At 51.2% G+C, this 21,301-nt stretch overlaps 1 protein-coding gene across 10 annotated transcripts in view; it reads left to right on the top strand.

Annotated features, from left to right (window-relative positions):
• The window catches only part of MYRF (myelin regulatory factor), a 142,965-nt gene that overhangs the window by 54,400 nt on the left and 67,264 nt on the right, over positions 1–21,301 (top strand). For 9 of the 10 annotated variants that reach the window (XM_045016204.1, XM_045016212.1, XM_045016209.1 and 6 more), the window contains one exon: positions 20,671–20,758. In XM_045016204.1, the coding sequence (XP_044872139.1) occupies positions 20,671–20,758 (88 nt within the window). Of the gene's footprint in view, positions 1–9,307; positions 9,330–20,670; positions 20,759–21,301 lie in introns of those variants that run through there. The other variant, XM_045016211.1, reaches the window with a different exon arrangement.

Below are 21,301 nucleotides of genomic sequence, written 5' to 3'. Positions count from 1 at the left end.
ATTTAATGCTGGCTCTTGGGGTGGCTTTTGTGGTGTGGACACCTGGCCATTAGGAACTGGATTGAGACTCTTAAATGTATGTCACATGAGCCTCTGACCAGTCAGCAGATGGTGATTTAATTTGCTGTTAACTGGATTTGAACAGTTAACCTAGCACTGGAAGGTTCTGTCTCCTATTGCCTGTCCACTCTGTGGGACCAGTTCGGCTCCCATGATCAGTGGGAGTCTTGCCACTGACTTTCAAAGGAATGGGGTCGGGTCCTTTTTGTGTGATCTGTTTGCTGTCCGTGCCCCTTCTCCTCTCTTAACTTTATTTCCCAATCCCCTCTGCCTTTTGCAGGCTTCCAGAGGTGTTTACCCTTCTAGCCCCACTGTGGTAGCGTCTGTCATGCAAAACCAGACATCTGATCTGTTTTTCATTCCATATTCCCCGTTGATTTTTATTCTGCCCTTTCCTGTGCTGAATTTTTGTTTGTTGTAACTGATACACGCTTTCACCCTGATTGATTTCCCTTTCCATCCGAGTACAGCTCCTCCTACTCCTGCCAAAATGAGTTTTGGTCGTGAATAGTAGTGGGGTATATTTGTGGTGTCCAGAGGATCAGAGATTGGCTGATGCTGGCTTTGAGTCACTTGCTGAGGAAGCCAGACTAGAAGCACATGAGATAGAAATTCTAGCAATAAGGTGGCCAGAGTTAAGGGGAAAGATCGTGCAGCCATCTGCTGGCAATGAACTTTGAGCCATTTCCCCAGCTGCTGTTCCAGGATGATCTTCACAAAGGGGAGGAGGGAGGGAGAGAGAGAGAGAGGGAGGGAGGGAGGGAGGGAGAGAGAATTGCGCCCGTAGAAAGGAATACAACATGCCTCTTCCATTCCCTCCTTTGAGGGACAGCCTTTCCTGGAGCCAGAAACAACAGGGTCCTTGAGGGCGAGGTCCCTGTAAAGGGCAGATGGAGGGCTGGGGCAGGAAAGTTCTGTGGTACTTGTTACATGACCGCTGATCAGGAGAGGTGGTTGGACTGTGTCCAGCTGCGGAGCGGGAGACAATGGGAATATATATATATATTTTTAAAAGGCAGCTGTCCAAAGGTGGCTCTTCCCCACCCCAGTCTCCAGTGCAAAGAGAGGGAATAACCCAGTCATGCCTCTCCCAGGTAGGTTCCCCAGCTTCCTATGATCCCCATTCTCCTGCCTGCATCTCCATCTCTCTCCATCCCTCTGGGCTCCTGTGGCTCTCCTTGCACTGACTGTATGTAGCTCTTCCCCCTCCATCGGCCAGGGCCCCTCCTGAGCCCAGCATCCTGGGGACATGAGGGTGGAGTTGAAGAATCTTTCTGAGAACAAGGATCCTCCTCAAGTTCTACCTTCTGTTTCTGGCACCCACTAAACCCGCCCTCACGTAGCACAGCAGGGGACTCCCCTTGGCTTAGTCAAGGTCTTTTCTCCCCTGTCATCTTCCCTGATCTGCCCACTGCTGCTGACCTCGTTGATTATTCCCACCATCTGGGCATCCTCTCCTCCCTTGGCCTCTGTGATTGTGGACTTTCTGGTTCTCACAGCACCCTCCCTCTTCTTCTGCTCTCCTTTTTCTCATGCTGTCCCCCAAAGCTCTGTCCTGGTTCACTTCTTTCTTCTCTCTACACAGTATTTCTTCGTGGCCTTATTCACTCTTATGGTTTCAGTTACCACCTCTCTATGCTGACAGCTCCCAAATCTCTGCTTCTTCTATCCACCAACATCTCCTCCATTCAGTCCCACACTCTTAGCTGTCTCTACAACAATGCTTCCTGGATGTCCCACCAATTCATACTCGACGTGGCTAAGAACATATCATAAGAACATAAGAATGGTCATACTGTATGAGACCAAAGGTCCATCCAGCCCAGTATCCTGTCTACTGACAGTGGCCAATGTCAGGTGCCCCAAAGGGCGTGTACCTAACAGTTAATGATCAAGTGATCTCTCTCCTGCCATCCATCTCCACCCTCTGACAAACAGAGGCTAGGGACACCATTCCTTACCCATCCTGGCTAATAGCCATTAATGGACTTAACCTCCATGAATTTATCTAGTTCTCTTTTAAACCATGTTATAGTCCTAGCCTTCACAACCTCCTCAGGCAAGGAGTTCCACAGGTTGACTGCACTGCGTGAAGAAGAACTTCCTTTCATTTGTTTTAAACCTGCTGCCCATTAATTTCATTTGGTGGCCCATAGTTCTTATATTATGGGAACAAGTAAATAACTTTTCCTTATTCACTTTCTCCACACCACTCATGATTCTATATACCTCTATCATATCCCCCCTTAGTCTCCTCTTTTCCAAGCTGAAAAGTCCTAGTCTCTTTAATCTCTCCTCATATGGGACCCGTTCCAAACCCCCAATCATTTTAGTTGCCCTTCTCTGAACCTTTTCTAACGCCAGTATACCCAGCACAGAACTCCTCCTTTCCCCCAACTCCTTCCTTCTCTGTCTCCTGATATTTCTGCTCCCCTCCACATCATCCAGACTCAATCTCCATTCCTCTCCACTCTCCTTGCCAGCTCTCCATGTAGAGCGTCTCTATGTCCCATGCTTTAACACAAAGACCCTCCTCTACGCCTTGGTCAGCTCTCACCTACTCTCAGCTGTTCCTCAGGAATTCCCACCTTGCTCTGAGCTCATTCAGAATGCTGCCATGAGAGTTATCTTGCTTGTCTGCTACTCTGACCACATCATTCCCCTATTTGAATCCTATTACTAGCGTCGTCTTGCCTTCTGCATTGAGTTGAGACTTCTTGTCCTTAGCTTGAAGGCTCTGAATAATTCTTCCTTTGCTTACTAGCCAAAGCCTTCCGCCTAACTAAGCCCAATGTTACCTTCTCCCACACTTGAGTCTCTGTGCCTACTTCCTTGCTGCCCCCTACACACATAGTGCCTTCATGCAGTGCTGGCAGAATCTTCCCTCTCTTCATTTAAATCCATCCTGATAACCTACTTCTGTGAAGTCAAATGTAGAATGCGCCAGCAGGTCCGAGAGTGAATTTAACACAGTCTATCTGATCTGTATAGTCTGTCTACTATCTATTTAAATGGTAAGATATCTAGTACAGGAGCTGTTTCCCCTCTGTGTTCTGTACAGGGCAGAATACATAGTTAACAATTTACAAGCAAAAATACTTTATATTGAAAAAGTCCTTTTTTTTTCTTCAAAAAGTGTGAAATATTGTCAGTGGGACAAAAATCCATTTTTTTTTTTGCAAAAAGTGTAATAAAAATGAATTGAAAATGTTCATGTATCGAAATAAGACATTTTCATAAATGATTTTTTCAGATTTTCATAAGTTTTAAATCAATGTAAAATACCTTAAATTAGAAACAGTATATGAATAGTTTCAGTAAATGAAAAATTTCAATTAAAATTTCATGTGAACAGAAATCATTGTGTCAGAAAATGATTGAGAAGTTTTCCAACTTTTTTGTTCATTTTTTGAACTTTAATAAATAAAGCCAGTAGGAAGTGTGGAGGCTTATAGGAGCACAGAAATCCATTTCCATTCCATTATGGGAACACTGTCAATTTGTGGTATCCACACTTTTAAAAGGATGTGGACAAACTGGAACAAGAGTTACAATTGTAGGCCTGAACAGCCGGCCTTGTAGTGAGACACTAAAGAAGCTCAAACCATTTAGCTTAGCAAAGAGAAAGTTTAAGGGGTGACTTGAGCACAGAGCTTGTCTACAGGGGCACACTGAGCAAAGTTAATCTGAATTAACTAAGACCATGTCTACACTAAGGCCTGGTCTACACTCCAGGAGGCGGCGGGGAGGATATCAATCTAAGATACACAACTTCAGCTACGAGAATAGTGTAGCTGAAGTTGACGTATCTTAGATGAACTTAGAATTACTTACTTCGCGTCCTTGCGGCGCGGGATTGACGGCCGTGGCTGCCTCGTCGACTTTGCTTCCGCCTGTCGCCAAGCTGGAGTTCAGGAGTCGACAGGAGAGCGATCAGGGATCGATTTATTGCATCTACACTACATGTGATAAATCAATCCCCGATAGATCGATCGCTACCCGCTGATGCGGCGGGTAGTGTAGACGTACCCTATGGGTGCTATAGTGGTGTAGCTATGGTACCGTCACTATGCCTCTGTAGCCTCATAGTGTAGCTGCAGACTACATCGATGGAAGGGGTTTTTCTGTTGCCGTAGGAACTCCACCTCTCTGAGCGGTGGTAGCTAGGTTGACAGAAGGACTCTTCTGTTGATGTAGATCCCTAAGGGCATGTCTACACTTAAAACACTGCAGCGGTGCCGCTACAGCGCTTCAGAGAAGATACTCACAACAGCAACAGGAGGGTTTCTCCTGTTGCTATAGCTCCTCCTCCTCCAGAGAGGTGGTAGCTAGGTTGACAGAAGAATTCTTCTGTCGCTCTAGCACTGTCTACACCGGGAGCTAGGCCAGCATAATTACATCTCTCAGGGGTGTGGATTTTTCCCTTGTGAACTTTATGAATCTTTGAAGTCTGAGATGAGTAACATTTACATATCCTTGGCTACATGCCCCTGCAAGAGCATGGTACAGTTCCCCCGCGGAGGATGAGTCAGATACTAAATCAATCCTAGACCTTGGCCAAACAGCCAAGAAAAGTTCTAACTTGTTCATTTCAAGCAACTCCTGGTTGGTACTACTTGCTCTACAATTATGTAATTTACACTGGGTGATTGGTAGCAGCACGGAGGTTCCTACACCTGCAGTGGCACATTTTGAATCATCGCCTCGTTCCTTTCTTAAGGAAAGGAATAACTGTCCTGTGTTTAGTGTTGTCAGTCTAATCCTCTCTTTTCTACAGCATACCTTAGATCTTGGAAAATGCTGTCATGTCTTGGGAAGTTCATGCAGGGCATATGAAAGATGTGTGTAAAAAGGGCTCTCCTGTGGGTGATGGTTTCTCCTGGGAAATTCTCACTTCATATTGTGCTCAGTTAGGTCTTGCAGTCTCAGGCTGTGATCTTATCAGATGTTGCTAGCTAAATAGGGTTTGGTCTGCTCAAATTTTGAATGAGAGATGGATGTGCTGCCATCAATCAGATGAGCAGGAAAGCTCACTGACCTGACACTTTTGATCATTAAAGGTCTGCACAAATAGCGGTGTCAAAGCCTAGCGACCTGGCAGAATTTCTGTCTGGATAAATACTTTCTGCCTTCCTGAAGTCACCCTAGCAGTTCAACTAGATGGGATAGTCTTCATTTCTTCTCCGTTCTGTGCGCAATTACACAGCTGCTGTGTTCCACCCCAGCAGGGATGAAACAATGTCCCCACTCTGTATGTGTTCTGTGAAATGCCTGTAAGATTGTATTATCCTGTACCTATTTTATTAATAATCATCCTGCCTGAAAGACTGGGGAGGGGGTGGGATCTTTCCCAAGACAGCTCACATAGGGCTCCAGTGTGCTGGATCTTTCCAAATCACTTACTGAGCTCCCAAACAGTATTCGTGGGGTGCGTTTCTCGAAAACTGACCTGTCCAGCTGCTGTTGTCCTCTGAGCTATGTGGCCCACTGAGTCTTGTAAGGGTGCTTCTGCTAATCCAGTCTCTTGCAGCCACCTCTGTCACTAGTACACCATTCATGTTGGCTTCTGTTCATTTTTAGCCATTCTAACATCTTTGCAGTCTGTGAGATTTATAGAGTATCCCAGGGGCCAGTCCTGCTCATGGCATCCCATGGGATGTCACACTGATGCTAGGCTCAGCAGCATGGTTAACGTGGCATAGGGTGACCAGATGTCCCGATTTTATAGGGACAGTCCCGATATTTGGGGCTCGCTCTTATATAGGCACCTATTACCCCCCACACTCTGTCCCGATTTTTCACCCTTGCTATCTGGGCACTTGAATGTGGCATTATGCAGCAGCATGGTTTAGTGGGTAAGGCAGTGGATTTTCAATAAGGAGATCTGGTGTCTGTTTCTGGCTCTGCCACTGATCTGCTGTAAAGCCTTGGTAAAATCACTCCACCTCTTTCTAGCCTCGGTGCCCCCTGCCTCCTTTGTCCGTCCTGTCTATTTATATTGTAAGCTATCTGGGGCAGGGGCTGCTTCTTATTTTGTGTTTGTACAGGCCCTTCCACAACGGGACCGAAAGGTAGTACTGTCATACAAACAATAATAGTAGTAACTCAGGCCTGGTCTACGCTATGGGGTTAGGTCGAATTTAGCCGCGTTAGGTCGATTTAAAATTGACTGCGTCCACACAACCAACCCCATTCCATCAACCTAAAAGGCTCTTAAAATCAACTTCTGTATTACCTGGCGAGGGGAGTAGCGCTAAAATCGACTTTGCTGTGTCGAATTTGGGGTAGCAAGGACGCAAATCGACGGTATTGGCCTCCAGGAGCTATCCCAGAGTGCTCCATTGTGACCGCTCTGGACAGCACTTTGAACTCCGAATCACTAGCCAGGTACACAGGAAAAGCTCCAGGAACTTGTGAATTTCATTTCCTGTTTGGTCAGCGTGGCAAACTCAGCAGCACAGGTGACCATGCAGTCCCCCCAGAATCGTAGAGTGTAGAATGTTTCTACGCTCCCCCATCATCTCTGTCCCTGAGGTTATTGCAGATTAAAAGGCGAAAAAACCACACTCGCTATGACATGTTTTCCGAGCTCATGCAGTCCTCCCGCATTGATAGGGCACAGCTTAATGCATGGAGGCATTGAGTGGCAGAGGCCAGGAAAGGACATGATGAAGCATCTGTTGGGGGAGCAAATGGACGTGATGATGAAGAGTCTGTTGGAGCTGCAGGAAAGCCAACAAGAGCACAGAGCCCCGTTGCATCCACTGTATAACTGCCTACCCTCATCCCCATGTTCCATAGCCGCCTCACCCAGACGCCCAAGAACGTGGGGGCAGGGAGGAGGCTCCGGGCACCCAGCCACTCCACTGCAGAGGATGGCCCAAGCAACAGAAGGCTGTCATTCAAACAATTTGATTTTTAGTGTGGCTACAATAAGTAATGTGGCCTTGTCCTTCCCTCCTCGCCATCCCACCTTGTCTGTTATCTCATTTTTTAAAAATTAATAAAGAAAGAATGCATAGTTTCAAAATATTAGTTACTTTATTTTGAAGGGGGAGGGTGATTGACTTACAGGGAATTAAAATAAACAAAGGGGGCAGGTTTGCATCAAGGAGAAATACACACAATTGTCACACTGAAGCCTGGCCAGTCATGAAACTGGTTTTCAAAGCCTCTCTGATGCGCAGCGTGCCTTGCTGTGCTCTTCTAATTGCCTTGGTGTCTGGCGCAAAACAGTTGTCTGCCATTGCTTTCACGGAGGGAGAGGCGGCTGACAAAATGTACCCCAAACCACACACGACAATGTTTTTTGTCCTATCAGGCATTGGGAACTTAACCCAGAATTCCAATGGGTGGTGGAGACTGCAGGATAGCTACCCACAGTGCACCACTCCGTAAGTCGATGCTAGGCATGGTAGTGAGGATGCACTCCACCGACTTAATGTGCTTAGTGTGGACATACACAATTGACTCTATAAAATCTATTTCTAAAAATCGACTTCTATAAAATTGACCTAATTTCATAGTGTAGACCAAGGGTCACCAGTGTGGTGCCCGCGGGGGCGTCTAAATGCTCCCGCGTCCTGGCCAGCGGTCAAGCATCCGCCGAAATGCCGCCGCCTCTCGATGATGCTGCTTGCCGCCGACAAGCGACACCATCAAGAGGCGTCGCTGCCGAAATGCTGCCGAAATTTGGCGGCATTTTGGTGGATGCTCGACCGCCGCCATGGTCCTTCGTCTGGCGGGTTTGGGGACCACTGGTGTAGACGTACCCTCAGTCTGGGATTGGAAATTCCTTTTTTACGTACAAATATGCTTCAGTGCATGTTAATATTAAGACTGATTCTCTCCAAAAGGCTCCGTTTCCACATCAGAAACCTAGATTTAAATCTATTAATTATTTGTGTTACAGCAGTGCCTAGAAGTCCCAGCTGTGGCCCTGTTGTGCAAAGTGCTGCTCAGACACATAGGGTATCTCTGCACTGCCTGCATACCAAGCCCAGGTCTGGGGGACCCAGGCTTGTGGACTCAGTGGGTATGTCGGCATGGCAAAAAAAAGGCTCACGGCAGTGAGTCTGAGCCTGCCCCACGCCCTCTCCCGGGGCTTCAGAGCCCAAGCTCCAGCTCAAGCTGGAACAGTTATGCGGCTGTTTTTAACATTGTAGCACCAGCCCATGCCCTGAGACTCTCTGCCCCAGGTTTTTTTTGCTGTGTAGACATACCTGATGTTTCCAAGCCTGTGCTTGAGTATTTGTACTGCATTGTAAACCTGGATTTACAGTTGCTGGATCCAGGTTTCGCAGCTGTGCTAACACATCCATACTGCACTGCACAGACTCTCTGACGGATCTGCGGTTTGAGCTACGTCCACACTGCGAAATGACAGATGTTGGACTTGAGTCACAGTGGGACCCTGCTAGCAGGATCCAAGCCCTGAATGCTTGCTGGCCCGAGTCAGACTGATTTGTGTGTTGATGGAGGGGGGGCTTGGGCTCAAACCTGACTCAGAACCCAGGGTCAGCGTGCAGTACAGATGTACCCATAGTGAGAGATGGTCCCTGCCCTGAAGCGCTTACAGACAAGGCAATTACCAGGTGGGAAAAAGGAGGAGGATTATCCCATGTCACAGGCGGGACGCTATGGAATGTGACCCACCGCGGGTTACACAGGAAGTCTGTGGCTGAGCAGGGATTTCAGTTCAGATTTCTTGTGTTCCATTCCTGTCCTTTAGCCACAAACCCATGAGAAGGAGCTTCCTGTTCTGATCTGGTAGAGCTGGATGGTGGATGCATGGTAAGGCCAGGGGATGTTTCAGAAGATCTGGGCATGTGAATTTAGAGCTTGACTCCATTGCTCCTCTGATTGGGTGGGCTCGCAGTCAGTAGAGGTCCAGTGTATGCAGGGCAGGCAGGCAAGGGGCTGTGTTGAGAGGCCTCCCCCCTTCCATGTCTCTCTTGTGGGGAAATAGAGTTGGACAAAGATATGCCTCTGACCTAGCTGACTGGATGAGAAGAGGCAAAGCCCCTACTACTCTGCTCCAGTGTGGCTGCCAACTTGCCACGGCTCTTCAGGAGGCCAGCTGAGAGCGGGAAGAGGCTGCCCCACACTGTGTTCTCCCCGTCAGTGCGAGAGAGGAGTCAGAATAGAGAAGCTGTCCCCATTCTTGCTTTCCTGTGATGGGGGAGCAAAGGGCTGGACTGTGAGATACCCTTTCTCCTCTGCGATGGGGCCTTCTCCCCCAGTCCTGGGGGAAGGGGAGCACATGGCAGGTGAGCTGTTGGTGTCATGGGTGAGCACTGCGGGACTGGCTATCTCATGGAGGGGGTGAGCCCATGTGAGAAGAGTATGTGTGGGAGGCTGAGTGTCTCGGAGGGAAGCAGGTGTGTGGTGGTGTCGGGGGAGGGGCGTACTACTTCCCGCGTGTTGGGGAGGTGTCTCGAAGCATCAGAGTGTCCCGTTGGTGGCTTCTGTACCAAGATCCCACCCTCTGGGCGGAGGGAGAGGGAACAGGCCCTAGATCGCCTGCTGCCCCAGGGTAGGTGGTGAGGTGGAGCCCATCGCCTCTCCCAGGGATCCCCTGGAGCAGAGCTCAGTGACACCTTTCACCTCAGTTGGGCCTTGATTTTTATTTCTATCTGTTGCAGGGAGTGGCTCAATCCCTAGCCTCTCCCAGTCGCTGGGCAATGTGGCTCTGTCATCTAGTGTGCGTCTGCTGCCCCTCTCAGAGCAGCCAAGGGAGCAGCAGACACGTAACAGTGAATTGACTCCTCAACACCACTCCTGGGGGTGCCCGGTTGAGGACTGGAAGTGCTGGGGTTAGACGGAGGGAAAACTCTGTGGGTACCTCGGCATCAGTCCTGGGTCTGATGAGGGCAGGAAGGCCTGCTGGGGCTCCAGCCAGGGGGACTCCACCTGGTCTTGTCTTTGTGGCCTCCCCCTCATCAGCCCCTGAGGGAGAACTGGACATTTTCTCTGTGGCAGTGAAATTGGGTTCCAAACAAACAGGCCAATGTGCCCTCCCGAGCAGGCGCCTTCGCCACCGCCAAATGGCAACACTTGTGTGTGAGCTGCGATTTCCGCCATCTTAGCGCATGAATTGACAAGCAGCCCATTGACGGCGGAGGTGGAGGGGGGAGCAGCAGGGAAATGCACAAACGCTCCACTGTGTCTCTTCTCACACCTTCCCCCTCCTCCTCTCTCTCCGTGCCCAGAGGACAATGGCTCCATCCATGCCAATGCTCACAGCTGGCAAGGGCAGAGGAGTGGCTGGGAGAAGGGTGGAGAGGCCGGATGGAGAAAGGGATAGGCCAGTAGAATGGAGATGCTGGGAAGGAAGAGGTCAGGAGAAGACAGGCTTGGGGGAATTGTAGGGCGGTGGAGAAGAGGTGGCAGTAGAAGATAATAAGAGAAGAAGGGACTTGAAGAGAGTCTGGGGAGAAGGAAGAGAGGGAAGATCTTGGGAAGAGGAGGAGAAATGGCCAGGAGAAGGGAGAGGAGGAGATCACAGGAGGAGAATGGCTGAGTTGAGGCATTCCTTCTGTATGACACTGCCCATTTCTACTCACTGTGCTTCCAGACCGATGACACATGCCCTATGGCTGCACGGTGTGGTGCTGTCAGAGAATCATAGAACTGGAAGAGACCTCGAGAGGTCTTCTAGTCCAGTCCCCTGCACTTGTGGCAGGGCTCAGTATTATCTAGACCATTCCTGACAGGTATTTGTCTAACCTGTTCTTAAAAATCTCTAATGATGGAGATTCCACAACCGCCCTAGGCAATTTATTCCAGTGCTTAACCACCCTGACAGTTAGGAAGTTTTTCCTAATGTCCAACCAAAACTGCCCTTGCTGCAATTTAAGCCCATTGCTTCTTGTCCTATTTTTAGAGGTTAAGAAAAACATTTTTTCTTCCTCCTCCTTGTAACATCTTTTTACATACTTGAAAACTGTTACCATGTCTCCTCTCGGTCTTCTCTTTTCCAGACTAAACAAACCCAGTTTTTTTCAGTCTTCCCTCACAGGTCATGTGTTCTAGACCTTTAATCATTTTTGTTGTTCTTCTCTGGACTCTCGCCAATTTGTTCATGTCTTTCCTGAAATGTGGCACCCAGAACTGGACACAATACTCCAGTTGAGGCCTAATCAGCTCAGAGTAGAGTGAAAGAATTACTTCTCGTGTCTTGCTTACAACACTCCTGCTAATACATCCCAGAAGGATGTTCGCTTTTTTTACAACAACGTTACACTGTTGATTTGTATTTAGCTTGTGGTTCACTATGACCCCCAGATTCCTTTCCGCAGTGCTCCTTCCTAGGCAGTCATTTCCCATTCTGTATGTGTGCAACTGATTGTTCCTTCCTAAATGGAGTACTTGTCTTATGGTTCCATGGAGGGTTGGGGAGCTCCCAGTAGTGTTATGGTGGGAAATCCCTCACAACACCTCCTGTTTTTCCAAAGGCCCAGGAAAGCGGGGAGCCAGCTCACCTCTGCGTAGGCAGGTGCAGCTCTCATTTTGTCTAGTGCATTAGGAATAGCTGTGTAGTGCATGGTGGAAGTGGATAGTAGGGAGTGAGACTGGCAGGAGGCAGGCAACCTACAATGCAAAGCAAAATGAAACACCAGGAATTGCTCTACTCAGTGGTTGGGAGAAAGTTCCCTTTTCAGTATATATAAAGGGGCCATGCGATCCTCAGTGCTCAAGCTAAGCTGGATCAGGTCTGGATGATATTTGGATGAGAGACCTGTGGGGAACATCAAAGTATTATGGGATGTGGCATTGTTAGTTAATAGGGAAACGCTTGCCTTGGAGACAATGCCCCATCCGCATGGCAGGGGACTTGTGTTGCGGGAGGTGACGTTGATGTTGAAGTAATGCATGGGGCTGGGGGGCTCTGTGGTGCAGAAGGGATGATGATAGTTCATGACTGCATGGAGTTGGGGTACGCTGCTGTAGGAGGTGGGGTTGATGGTTCATTCCTGCGTGGCACCGGGAGGCACTGTACTGTAGTAGGTGACATTGGTGATTCAGTTCTGCATGGTGCTAAGGGGAGCTGTGCTGTAGGAGGAGGTGCTGGTGAGTCAGGAGTGCTTGGTGTTGGGGGGGCACTGTTCTGGAGGAGGCAGCATAGATTCAGTATTGCACAGCGGTAGGGGGTGCTGCGTTGTAGGAGGTGATGGTGATTCAGTATGCCTGGCACTAGAGGGCGCTGGGTGGCTGAAGGTGGCATTGATTCAGTAAATTTTAGGGCGAGGGGTGCTGTAATGTAGGTGTGTGTGTGTGGGGGTGATTCAGTACTGCATGGCTCTAGGGGGCGCTGTGCTGCACTGCTGGAGGTTTCCCCAGTTATCTGTGAGATGAGGATCTTGTGGCCACTGACGATACCATAGGTCTTATTGCAGAAATAGGGGGTTTAACTCTATTGTCCTGGTGAAGTCCCATCTTGGCCCCCTACAGTCCATGTCCCTAAAATCCCCCCTCTGCTCCCGTAGTTTCAGTCGGATGCAGTAACTTCTGAGCCTGAATGCTAAAGTAGGCGCTACCGGCCGCTCCATTAGCGACTGCAAGTTAGTGATGGATGGAGGGATTCCTGTGTCTACCCATGTTTGCAAAGGGCCAGGTTCTGATCCATTTACATGTGTTGCATCTCGTTTGATTCCCCAAGAAACCCCAGTGAGTTCTGTGAGACTACGCATGGAGGAAGGTATTGCTCCACACGAGGTAGGGATCAGACTGTGGCCCAGTGTGTTCTGGGATCTTTGGGGCTGAGAGGCACTATGGGGAAGTAGGACAATATTAGGAGGACCATTGGCCTCTCCACAGTGAAGCTTTTTGGCTTTGATGAGACTTTCAATCCTTCTTTGCAACTCCGCCCACTTGCCCCTTTTAAAAATGAAAAATGGGCCAGGAACTTGGAGATGCCCTTGGACAAGGGACTGACGAATGTTCCTGCAATGCGCTTTAGCCCCCCTGCTCCCTTTATTCTGACCTCAGGCTCCCCCCAGAGCATGTCCCATGGCCTGGAGTGACCTGGCCTCCACGTGTGTGCTGCTGAGGCCGGAGCTTCCTACTCTCCAGTGTGGCTCTGTACCCATGGGAAAGGGGAGGCCCGTTTCTGTGGCACAGGGCAGATAATGTGATGCCAGGGGGACAAAAGAGGGCAGACTTCGCCTATAGTTGGGCCTTTGCTTGCGGTTCCGGTTTTGTGGGGGTGGTTTGTGCCCTGAAGCTGGTGTAAATCAGAGTCGCTCTGTGGAATTCAAAGCCATTCAAGTCAATGGAATTACACTGATGTCCACCAGCCAAGGATCTGGCCCTTTTGTTTTTGGGGGAATTATTTGCAGTGCCCTAAATGTGTGCAGAAAATCACTGCAGTCCCTGGAAAGCAGGCTGTCCTGGCGGTGCAGCTAAGGGCACCATTGGCCTGGGGAAATCCTAGGTGAAAGTGACCCAGGAGTTCATGCTCAGTGTGCGAGTGAGATGATGGGAGCTCAGGTCATGGGTGAGTCATATTATCACTCAGCTGGGCTGCCCTCCTGTACTGATGCTATGAGTATGCTGAGTGTGTGTGTAGGGAACAGTGGGGCTTCTTCCAGGCCTAGGGCAGAGGGGGTCTTGCTCCGGGGTGGTCTCTGAAGCATTCGGGGAAGGAGGGGTTCAGCTTTGCCTCCTGCTCCGGTTACAGGAGTCACCTCTCCTGGGAGTGACTGGTTAATGTTACAGTCAGGTAATAAAGGGCATAATTAACGAGGAATGCTGGGCTGCATATCTCAGGGAGGTGTGGGGGGGGAGGCATGGGCTGTGGCTGAGAGGGAGGGCAGGCGGCTGTGATCAGCCCCCCAAAGCTCCTGGGACAGGGGTTGGATCCTCTAGCACCCCAGCGGGAGGGGGGAGCGAGAGAGAGAGTGTGTGTGTGTGTTTTGGAAATTTGTGTCCCTAGAAAAAATCATTCCTATTTTATTCTTTAAGCAAGGCGCTGTCTGTTCCCTCGGCTGGCTTGGACTCCTGAACTTGCCGGTAGGGCCCCCTTCTGAACCCCACATGTCTCATCTCCCGGGGGGACAGAGTCAGAGACACCCCCTGGGGAGCAGGGCATCGGTGCTGCCTCTGATCTCTGTGTGTCCCATCTCATGGGTGGGGATGAATTTGGGAGAGTGCTGCTCAAACACATGTATTTTTCATGTCCCTTGGAGAGGGGCTGCACATGGGACAGGCCTTTGTTTTAACAATCGGTCCCACTGGGGCTCTAGTGTGTCTGGAAGGGCCAGGGCTGCAGGTGATGAGGAAGAGGAGCTGGAGCATAGCTGCTGGCCCCCCAGCTCCCCAGGCTTAGGCAGTGTTTGGTTAGAAATCTCTCCGGTGGCTTCTTCAGACTCATGGCCAGGCCCCTAGCCAATCCGCAGGGAGGGAAGTATAAACACAGCAGGGGGCTGCGAGCAGAGTGAGGTGCTGGGAATGTGCCGATGCTGCAGCCCAGCGCGCTGATTTCACAACCCATTGTGTGTGTTCACGGAAACCTGCTGGCAATGGCACGCACAGGGCAGTCCCTGCGGTCTGATGCCACCTCGGGGGAACACAGCTGTGACACCAGTAGTGAGAGCCTTGATGTTACGGGGTAGGGGCCCCTCCTAACTCCTCTGTGGTGTTTGGTAGAAGGCCAACCTGCATGCAGGACAGCCCCCAGTCTAGAGTCACTGCACCACCATGTTAAGGAAGCACAGTGTCTGCTGTGCCAGATAAGGGGAGCTGATGCACACAGCGTGTCACAGCGATGGCCGTGTATAGGTATATAGCACTTGCTGGCCAGGGCTGCTCTGTCACCCACCTACAGAAATGCAGTCTAGAAGGGCAAGTTCAGGACTGGGAGCCAGGAGCTCCTGGGTTCTTCAGACCTACTGTGCTGGCTGCTGCCTCACCACAGCTCTAGCATGGTACTCTGCCTATGACTCCCTGTGTGGTCTTGGTAAAGTCACCTGAGTGCTCTCTGCCTCGGTTTCCCCATCTGTACAGTGGGGAGAATAGCTAGATGGTCTGTGCTGAGGGCGGCTTTGTAGCACTTTGCCATATGTACCGTGCAGCCACTGAGCACACTCAATAGAGGACTGAATCGCTGATGTCCAGGCATCCTCGCCCTTGGGAAGGCTCTTGTCATATGGGTTAAACGGGCATGAAAAGTCATCAGACTTTTCCTTTCAAACCAAGATCTCCAGTCCCGTTACAAACATTAATGAATGGATGAGCACACGGCCTGCAAACCTGGTATTAATGCCCTGTGAACTGGGTGCTAATCGTTATTCCCAGTTTTCAAATGGAGAAACAGAGGCACAGAGAGTTCATGTGACTCACCCAAGTTCCGGCAGGGACACAGCAACAGATCCAGGAATAGAAGTCAGATGTTCTGCTTCCCTGCCCCTACTCTGACTACTAGTTGTGGCTGCCTCTCCTACCTTCACATCTTCAAAGGCACAAATGGGAGGTGGACACCTAGTCCCTCTCTCACTCCCCACCCTCACTGCCGCTGAAAATCTCCCTCTATGATGTTGAAAGTGAATGTGTGGCCATCCCTGCGGCTGGTGACGTGAGCTAGCAATGGGTACACTTCAGAGGCCAAGGGGATCGGAGAAACCCCCCAACATTCAGATCCAGAAAGGGGTCTGAAAATCCTGAGCTCTTCCTTGTGCCTTTCCAGCACTTCTGCTCTGGGAAGCAGATTGGGCAGAGATGGTGAAAACCAAACCTGCTGGGATGTGTGGGGAAGGAAATGGAAAAATGCTTTGGAAGCTGCAGGAAGGTTTGTTCAGGGGCCAGCTCTGGGTTTGGACAGAGGGTTGGGTCAGATTTTACTCTACCCAAACTGGTTCTCTGCTCCTCGGTTTCCACAGCTCTGTGATACGACCTCAAGTGGCCAAAGGCCATGTTCTGCTCTCAGATACAGCAGAGCAACCTCCGCTGATGGCAGAGTAACCAAGAGCGGAATTTGGCCCGAGCTGGCATGTGGCAGCATTGCCCTGGGGAAGCCTACAGACCCGTTGGCTGGCCTGGCGTCATCTCTTTGCAACTCCCGCCCCTCATTCCTGCCTCTTGAGAGCTTCTTTGCTTGCACTCACTTATTCCCCTCGCTGAAGTTCAGCAGCCCATTAAAATGGTTGACCTTGTCATCCTCTCCAGGTTCTCACATCTGGTTCTCGTTAAGGGATCCCAGGATGCAGCTCTCTGTCAGTTGCTCTCCCTACCTCCCACCCCTTTTGTGACCCAGGGAGGATTATGGGTGATTAAAAGACAGGCAGCAGAGCAAGTATAGACGGGGGAGGGATTGTTATAAATAGAAATACCATAAACTTATCAGCCTATCACTCGAGGTGAATTCTGGTTTTAATCTCTAAGACCCGTAAATACAGTGACTGGAAGGGGAAGGGCGCTGTTAACCCTTTCAGAGAGCTGCAAAACACTGCAATCCTCAGGCACGCGTTTCACACAGGAAACAGGGAGCTGAGCAAATGTGAGGATTCCTGGATCCCTTCCGCGTCCCCGAGCGAGATGTGCCGAGCACAGGAGCATGCCGCAGGGTGGAGTGGCACAAGCAGGTGTTTGTGGCTTGCTGATCGAGTGCCTGGGAGTCTAGTGGGGCAAGAGCAGAGATGAGCCACAAACCGAAAACACAAAGGAGGTGGGCGGAGTGCTGCTGGCTCTGTTCAGAGGCTGATTGAGTTGGGAAGTCTGGGGAAGGCAGAGAAAACCAGTCCAAACAGTGGGATTCCTGACATTCTCCCACGTACTGGGGGCCTCTGCTCTTCCAGCTCCTGACTCCTTCAGTGAGGAACGAATGCCATCCTGTCCTTCCCAAACAAGCTTTACCTGCGCGGCTCCCCACGCTTTCCCTCAGCCCCTTGGGAGGGAATTGGCGGGAGGGAGACTCCAAAGGAGCCTCCAGGGGTATTCCGGAGCGTGGAGGGAGGCTTTGGGAAGGATTATGGAGTAAAGGGAAGCAGGACCAATGATTATGGAGGGAAAGGTGATCCTGGGGACAGGGCATGACCCACCTTAATATGGTGAGGGCTAGGGAGCCTCTTGACGTGTTTTTGCAGCAGCGGCCAGGAGTGACTGCAAAGGGTTATGAAAGGGTGGGCATCCCAGAAGGTTTTGGAACTGGAAGGCTCTTGAAATGGCTCTGGGATGAGTTAAATTCTGCTTTTAGTTACAATGCGTGGTGCAAAGCAACTCTGCTGAGGTCAACAGAGTTACTGTGGGTTCACTGCACGGTGACCGAAGGCAGAATTTGGCTCACTGAGTTTTGGAGGCTCCGGGAGAGGCTGTAGGTCTTGCAGTACAGCCTGTGGAGTAGTGGACGGTGGGGACTCTGGAGCGGGTGATAGACCGTGGCACGCTTTGGGCAGGGCTCTGGATGGCGGGGGACTCTGGAGTGGGTTATGGAGCCTGGGTGCATTAGACAGAGTTATGGATGGTGGTGGGTGCTGTCTGTTTGAGTTAGCACTTTTCTTTTGAGCAAAGGAAATATGAGCTCATTGGCTGCTGGTCACTGCTTGCCTCTGCTCCATCTCCCTTTGATTGGGACTTTGAGATGAGTTCTGTTTCCTGTGGAGCCCTTGGGGTGTTCAGCTTCATGGTCCATTTTCTGTGGCTTCCTACTCCCTCTTAATCCCCCGTTGCAAGGGGAGGAGGGGCATTGTTAATGTCGTTAGGAGCTCGTGACTCTAAAGAGAGGTATTAGCTTTTGATTAATCACCTAAGCTGGCTTTTGGTAACAGTCCCTACTGAACAGAAGTTTTCAGGCAATGAGATGCTCTTAAGAGCTTGTGCTCAGCTGCAGACATTCCAGAGATACTTTCTGCCCCACAGAGACAAGCAGGGGTGCTCAGAGGACCAGAAGAAGGTTTGAAGATCCAGGGGAAGAGATTCTTAGTGCTGGCCAGGACAGATCAGAAACAGTGGGAGATGGGGACTGGCAAAGAAGTGGGACAGCAGTCAGCCAGGGACAGGGAATGTCACTGCATGGAGCCCGGCTACTCTCAGTCCCTTTGCAGAAGGCTCAAGGGCCTCCAGCCTCTTGTTGAGAAAAGTCCTTCATTGGATTTATTTTTAGTAGGCAAAGAACTGCCCCTCCCACCCCGCAGCCGGTCCCCCCCATTGTGGCCGTTATCAATTCTGTTGTAGCTCCAGAGCAGTTCAGCTGACGCACCTTCTGCGCCAGGGTGCTTATCGCACCCTTTGCTTGGGTCTCGATTGAATTTTCATGAAGGTGACCTTTCAGACAAGGTGGCTAGGAGGGTGTGAGCTGAGAGAGCAGCCAGGCTGGGGAGGTTAGTCTGTGGAATAGCCACAGTCTATCCCCGAGGGATGTATGTAAACCTGTGTCCATCAGGAATTCTGTCCATCCATGCAGAGCTTGTTAGAGCTTTGACCCTGGGATGGGGTCTTCTGAAACCAGCAACCTGGAGAGGTCTCCTCAGGGAAGCTTGGTAGCCTGTGGGAGAGGAGAGGGACTAGTGCACTGGCTCCTCACTTCTGGAGATCTGGATTCAAATGCTGGATCGTGTGGCAAGTGACCTGGGCTCTCTGAGTGGTTCCCTGGTGGGCATAAGTCCACATCAGCCCATGATATAGCATGATTGAAAGTCTTTACTCAAGAGATAACCGGCACTGGAATAGTAGGGGAGCTGCTGAGAGCATGGCTTGAGAACATTAGTAAACCTTGGCGGGGCAGGGCTGGAATAGCTGGGGTGTGCCAGGTCAGGACTGAGGAGCATTAGCAAGCATTGGGGGGCAGGGGTGCTGCCGGACAGGCCCAGAGCTGTGTGTTGGAGCACTAAGGAGTGGAACATCGGGGAGGGAGGAGGGTTGCTGTGGGTCAGGTGGAGAAGCAGCAGCACAGCAGCTGGGGGAAGCATCCCAGCACCTGCCTGCACTGATCCTGCTCCAGCCGACGCTGTCAGTCCGAAGGGCACCTGAGCCACAAAATGTTCCAACCTGCGCGATGCCCGTATCTAAGCAAGCTTCTCTGACGAGGAGGCAGATCCTCAGGCCATGGCTGGGGAGCAAGCCCGACGCTCCTGCACCCTACGGTCCTCCTCTCTGGGACCGTTCTGTGGAAGTGTCTGCGTCTCAGCACCCTGAGTTGCACATTTGTCCTGCCCGTTGCTTTTCTGTGGGATCCTGGCCGGTGACTCCAGGTCCTACTGAGGTGTGTGTTAAGCTGGATGTTTTCTTTCGTAGCAGTGAGCCTCCCTTCCCCGTGACCGGCTGTTGAGGTGTGTGGTACACAAAGGGTTAGGTGTTTTACAATGGAATCCCGACCCAGGCTTTTCTCTCCGGCCTGGGTTACCAAGGAAAAGATTCCCCCACCCCACCCCCGTTCGCTTGGCAAAATTCCTAGCTGGATTTATTTCTGCCGATTTGCTTGTCTTGGTATGAAAGGGATTTTCACAGGGGAAAGATCTGATTGGCTGGACGCCGGCTGAAGCCCCTCTTTTTCACGTTTGCGGTTCATTGGCTAACCTTTCCCCACAGTGTGGCTTGGAGGGGGCGGTGGTCCTTTGATGGTATGTGTGCGCGCGTCTGCTGGGCAAGTGACACCCAGCCTCTGGCTGAAGGGATCGGGCCATTGTGGAAGGGCCGTCTTTGTTAGCCGAGCTCTGGGGACGGGGCTGGGGCTGCTCTTCCCCTTTCTTGGCAGTGTCTTTGGCACTTGGGGTTGGCATAGGCCCCAGCAGGCTGCACACTCCTACTCCAGGGAGGCAGATAAAGTGCTTTCTCTCGACGAACCCCAGCCTGGCTTCCACAGCACGAGAGGAGAAGGGCCCTGTAGGAGAAAGGGGAAGAAAGTCTAGTGCTGCCCTCGCAGGAGTGGGAGGCGGGTGCGTGAGGGGAGCTGAGATCTGTTCCAAAGCTTGCAGCGGCAGAGCGATTTCAGCATGTTCTGCGAAACCAAGGCAAGGGTCCAACGGGGAAGGAATGAAACCAGACTCCTGAATCCACCCACAGAGGCCACACAGTGCGGACCTGCTGCTGGGCACTAGCCATGGGCTCCTGAGGCCTCAGGCCTAGCCACGGGGTCCTGCAGCCCACACCAAGCAGCTTTTCCACCAGGGCAGGTAGTCCAAGCAAAGCCAGTGGCTCCTGCAGCTCACGCTAACAAGGCCTATGCTACTGCCAGGCGCTGTCATCCGCATTTCTCAGGAGGCTCTGTGCAGAGGAGTCCAACAGCCCGAGCCACCAGGCCCGGCCCAGCAGGGCTCTGCAATCGGCACAATTTACCATCGAGTACTCCCTGTGTCCTGCAGACTTTCTGATAACTCTGCCTTGTCAGCACTCGCACTGTTGCTCCCATGACCCCCGAGAGGCACCCATCCGTGTTCCCAGCCCATGGGTTGGCAGGGGTGCGGGTGGACAGTGAGGTGGTCTCTCTAAAAGAGCATGATCTGATTGCGCAAGGGTCAGTGGCTCTGGCCCTCAGCTCAGTCCCTTTACCCTCCTGCGGTGGAGGGGCCTGGGGCTGTAGGAGGAGCTGTAAGTCACTCTCTGATCTCTCAGGGAAGGGGGCGTGACTTGTCTGGTTTTCTAATGGCTCTCGCCCCTTTCGTTCCCTCTTTTCTGCAGGCCACGACATTAATGGAGCTCTGGAACCTTCCAACATCGACACCAGCATTCTGGAAGAGTACATCAGCAAGGAAGATTCACCAGATATGTAAGTCCCTGCCTCATGCGCAGCCCGGTGGTGGGGGGCTGCCAGCAGGTGCAGAGCTGGTGGCCGTTTTCTCAGGGAGAAGTTGAATGTTCTCCTTTCCAGGGGTGCAACACCTTGTTTGTAAATAGCTTCCCTTCCCCCTTTTATCCCTGCTCTCTGCCTCTGTCAGAGCTCCCATCTGTCGCTCTGTACTACCATCGCCATTTTCAACCCCTCCTCTGTTCTCCAAACCCCCTTCTTTCTTTTCTGCTTTCCCCTTTCTAGTTTCCCTCCTCCTAGGTAGGATCAGTGAAGAATCCTTTAACTCCCGTCCTTGGCACACCCCTGCTACCTTTGGACAGGACTAAAAATGACACAGAGGAACATCAAATTAATGCATTTTGTCCCGCGCTCCCCTGTGCTGCTAGGAATAGCTACTAGGGCATCATGCTGGGAGCGAAATGCACTGGCATTTTGGGGGGAGAGATCCCCAGGAATGAGTGGGTGCGGAAGGGAAATGTCTCCCTGGGACCAGCAGCGGACCTGGCTCTCCACACCACGCTG

Source organism: Mauremys mutica, chromosome 4 (genome assembly GCF_020497125.1).
Source record: "Mauremys mutica isolate MM-2020 ecotype Southern chromosome 4, ASM2049712v1, whole genome shotgun sequence".
NCBI classification, from domain to species: Eukaryota; Metazoa; Chordata; order Testudines; family Geoemydidae; genus Mauremys; species Mauremys mutica.
Note: the sequence above shows the minus strand (reverse complement) of the source record. Positions and strands in the feature narration are given on the sequence as shown.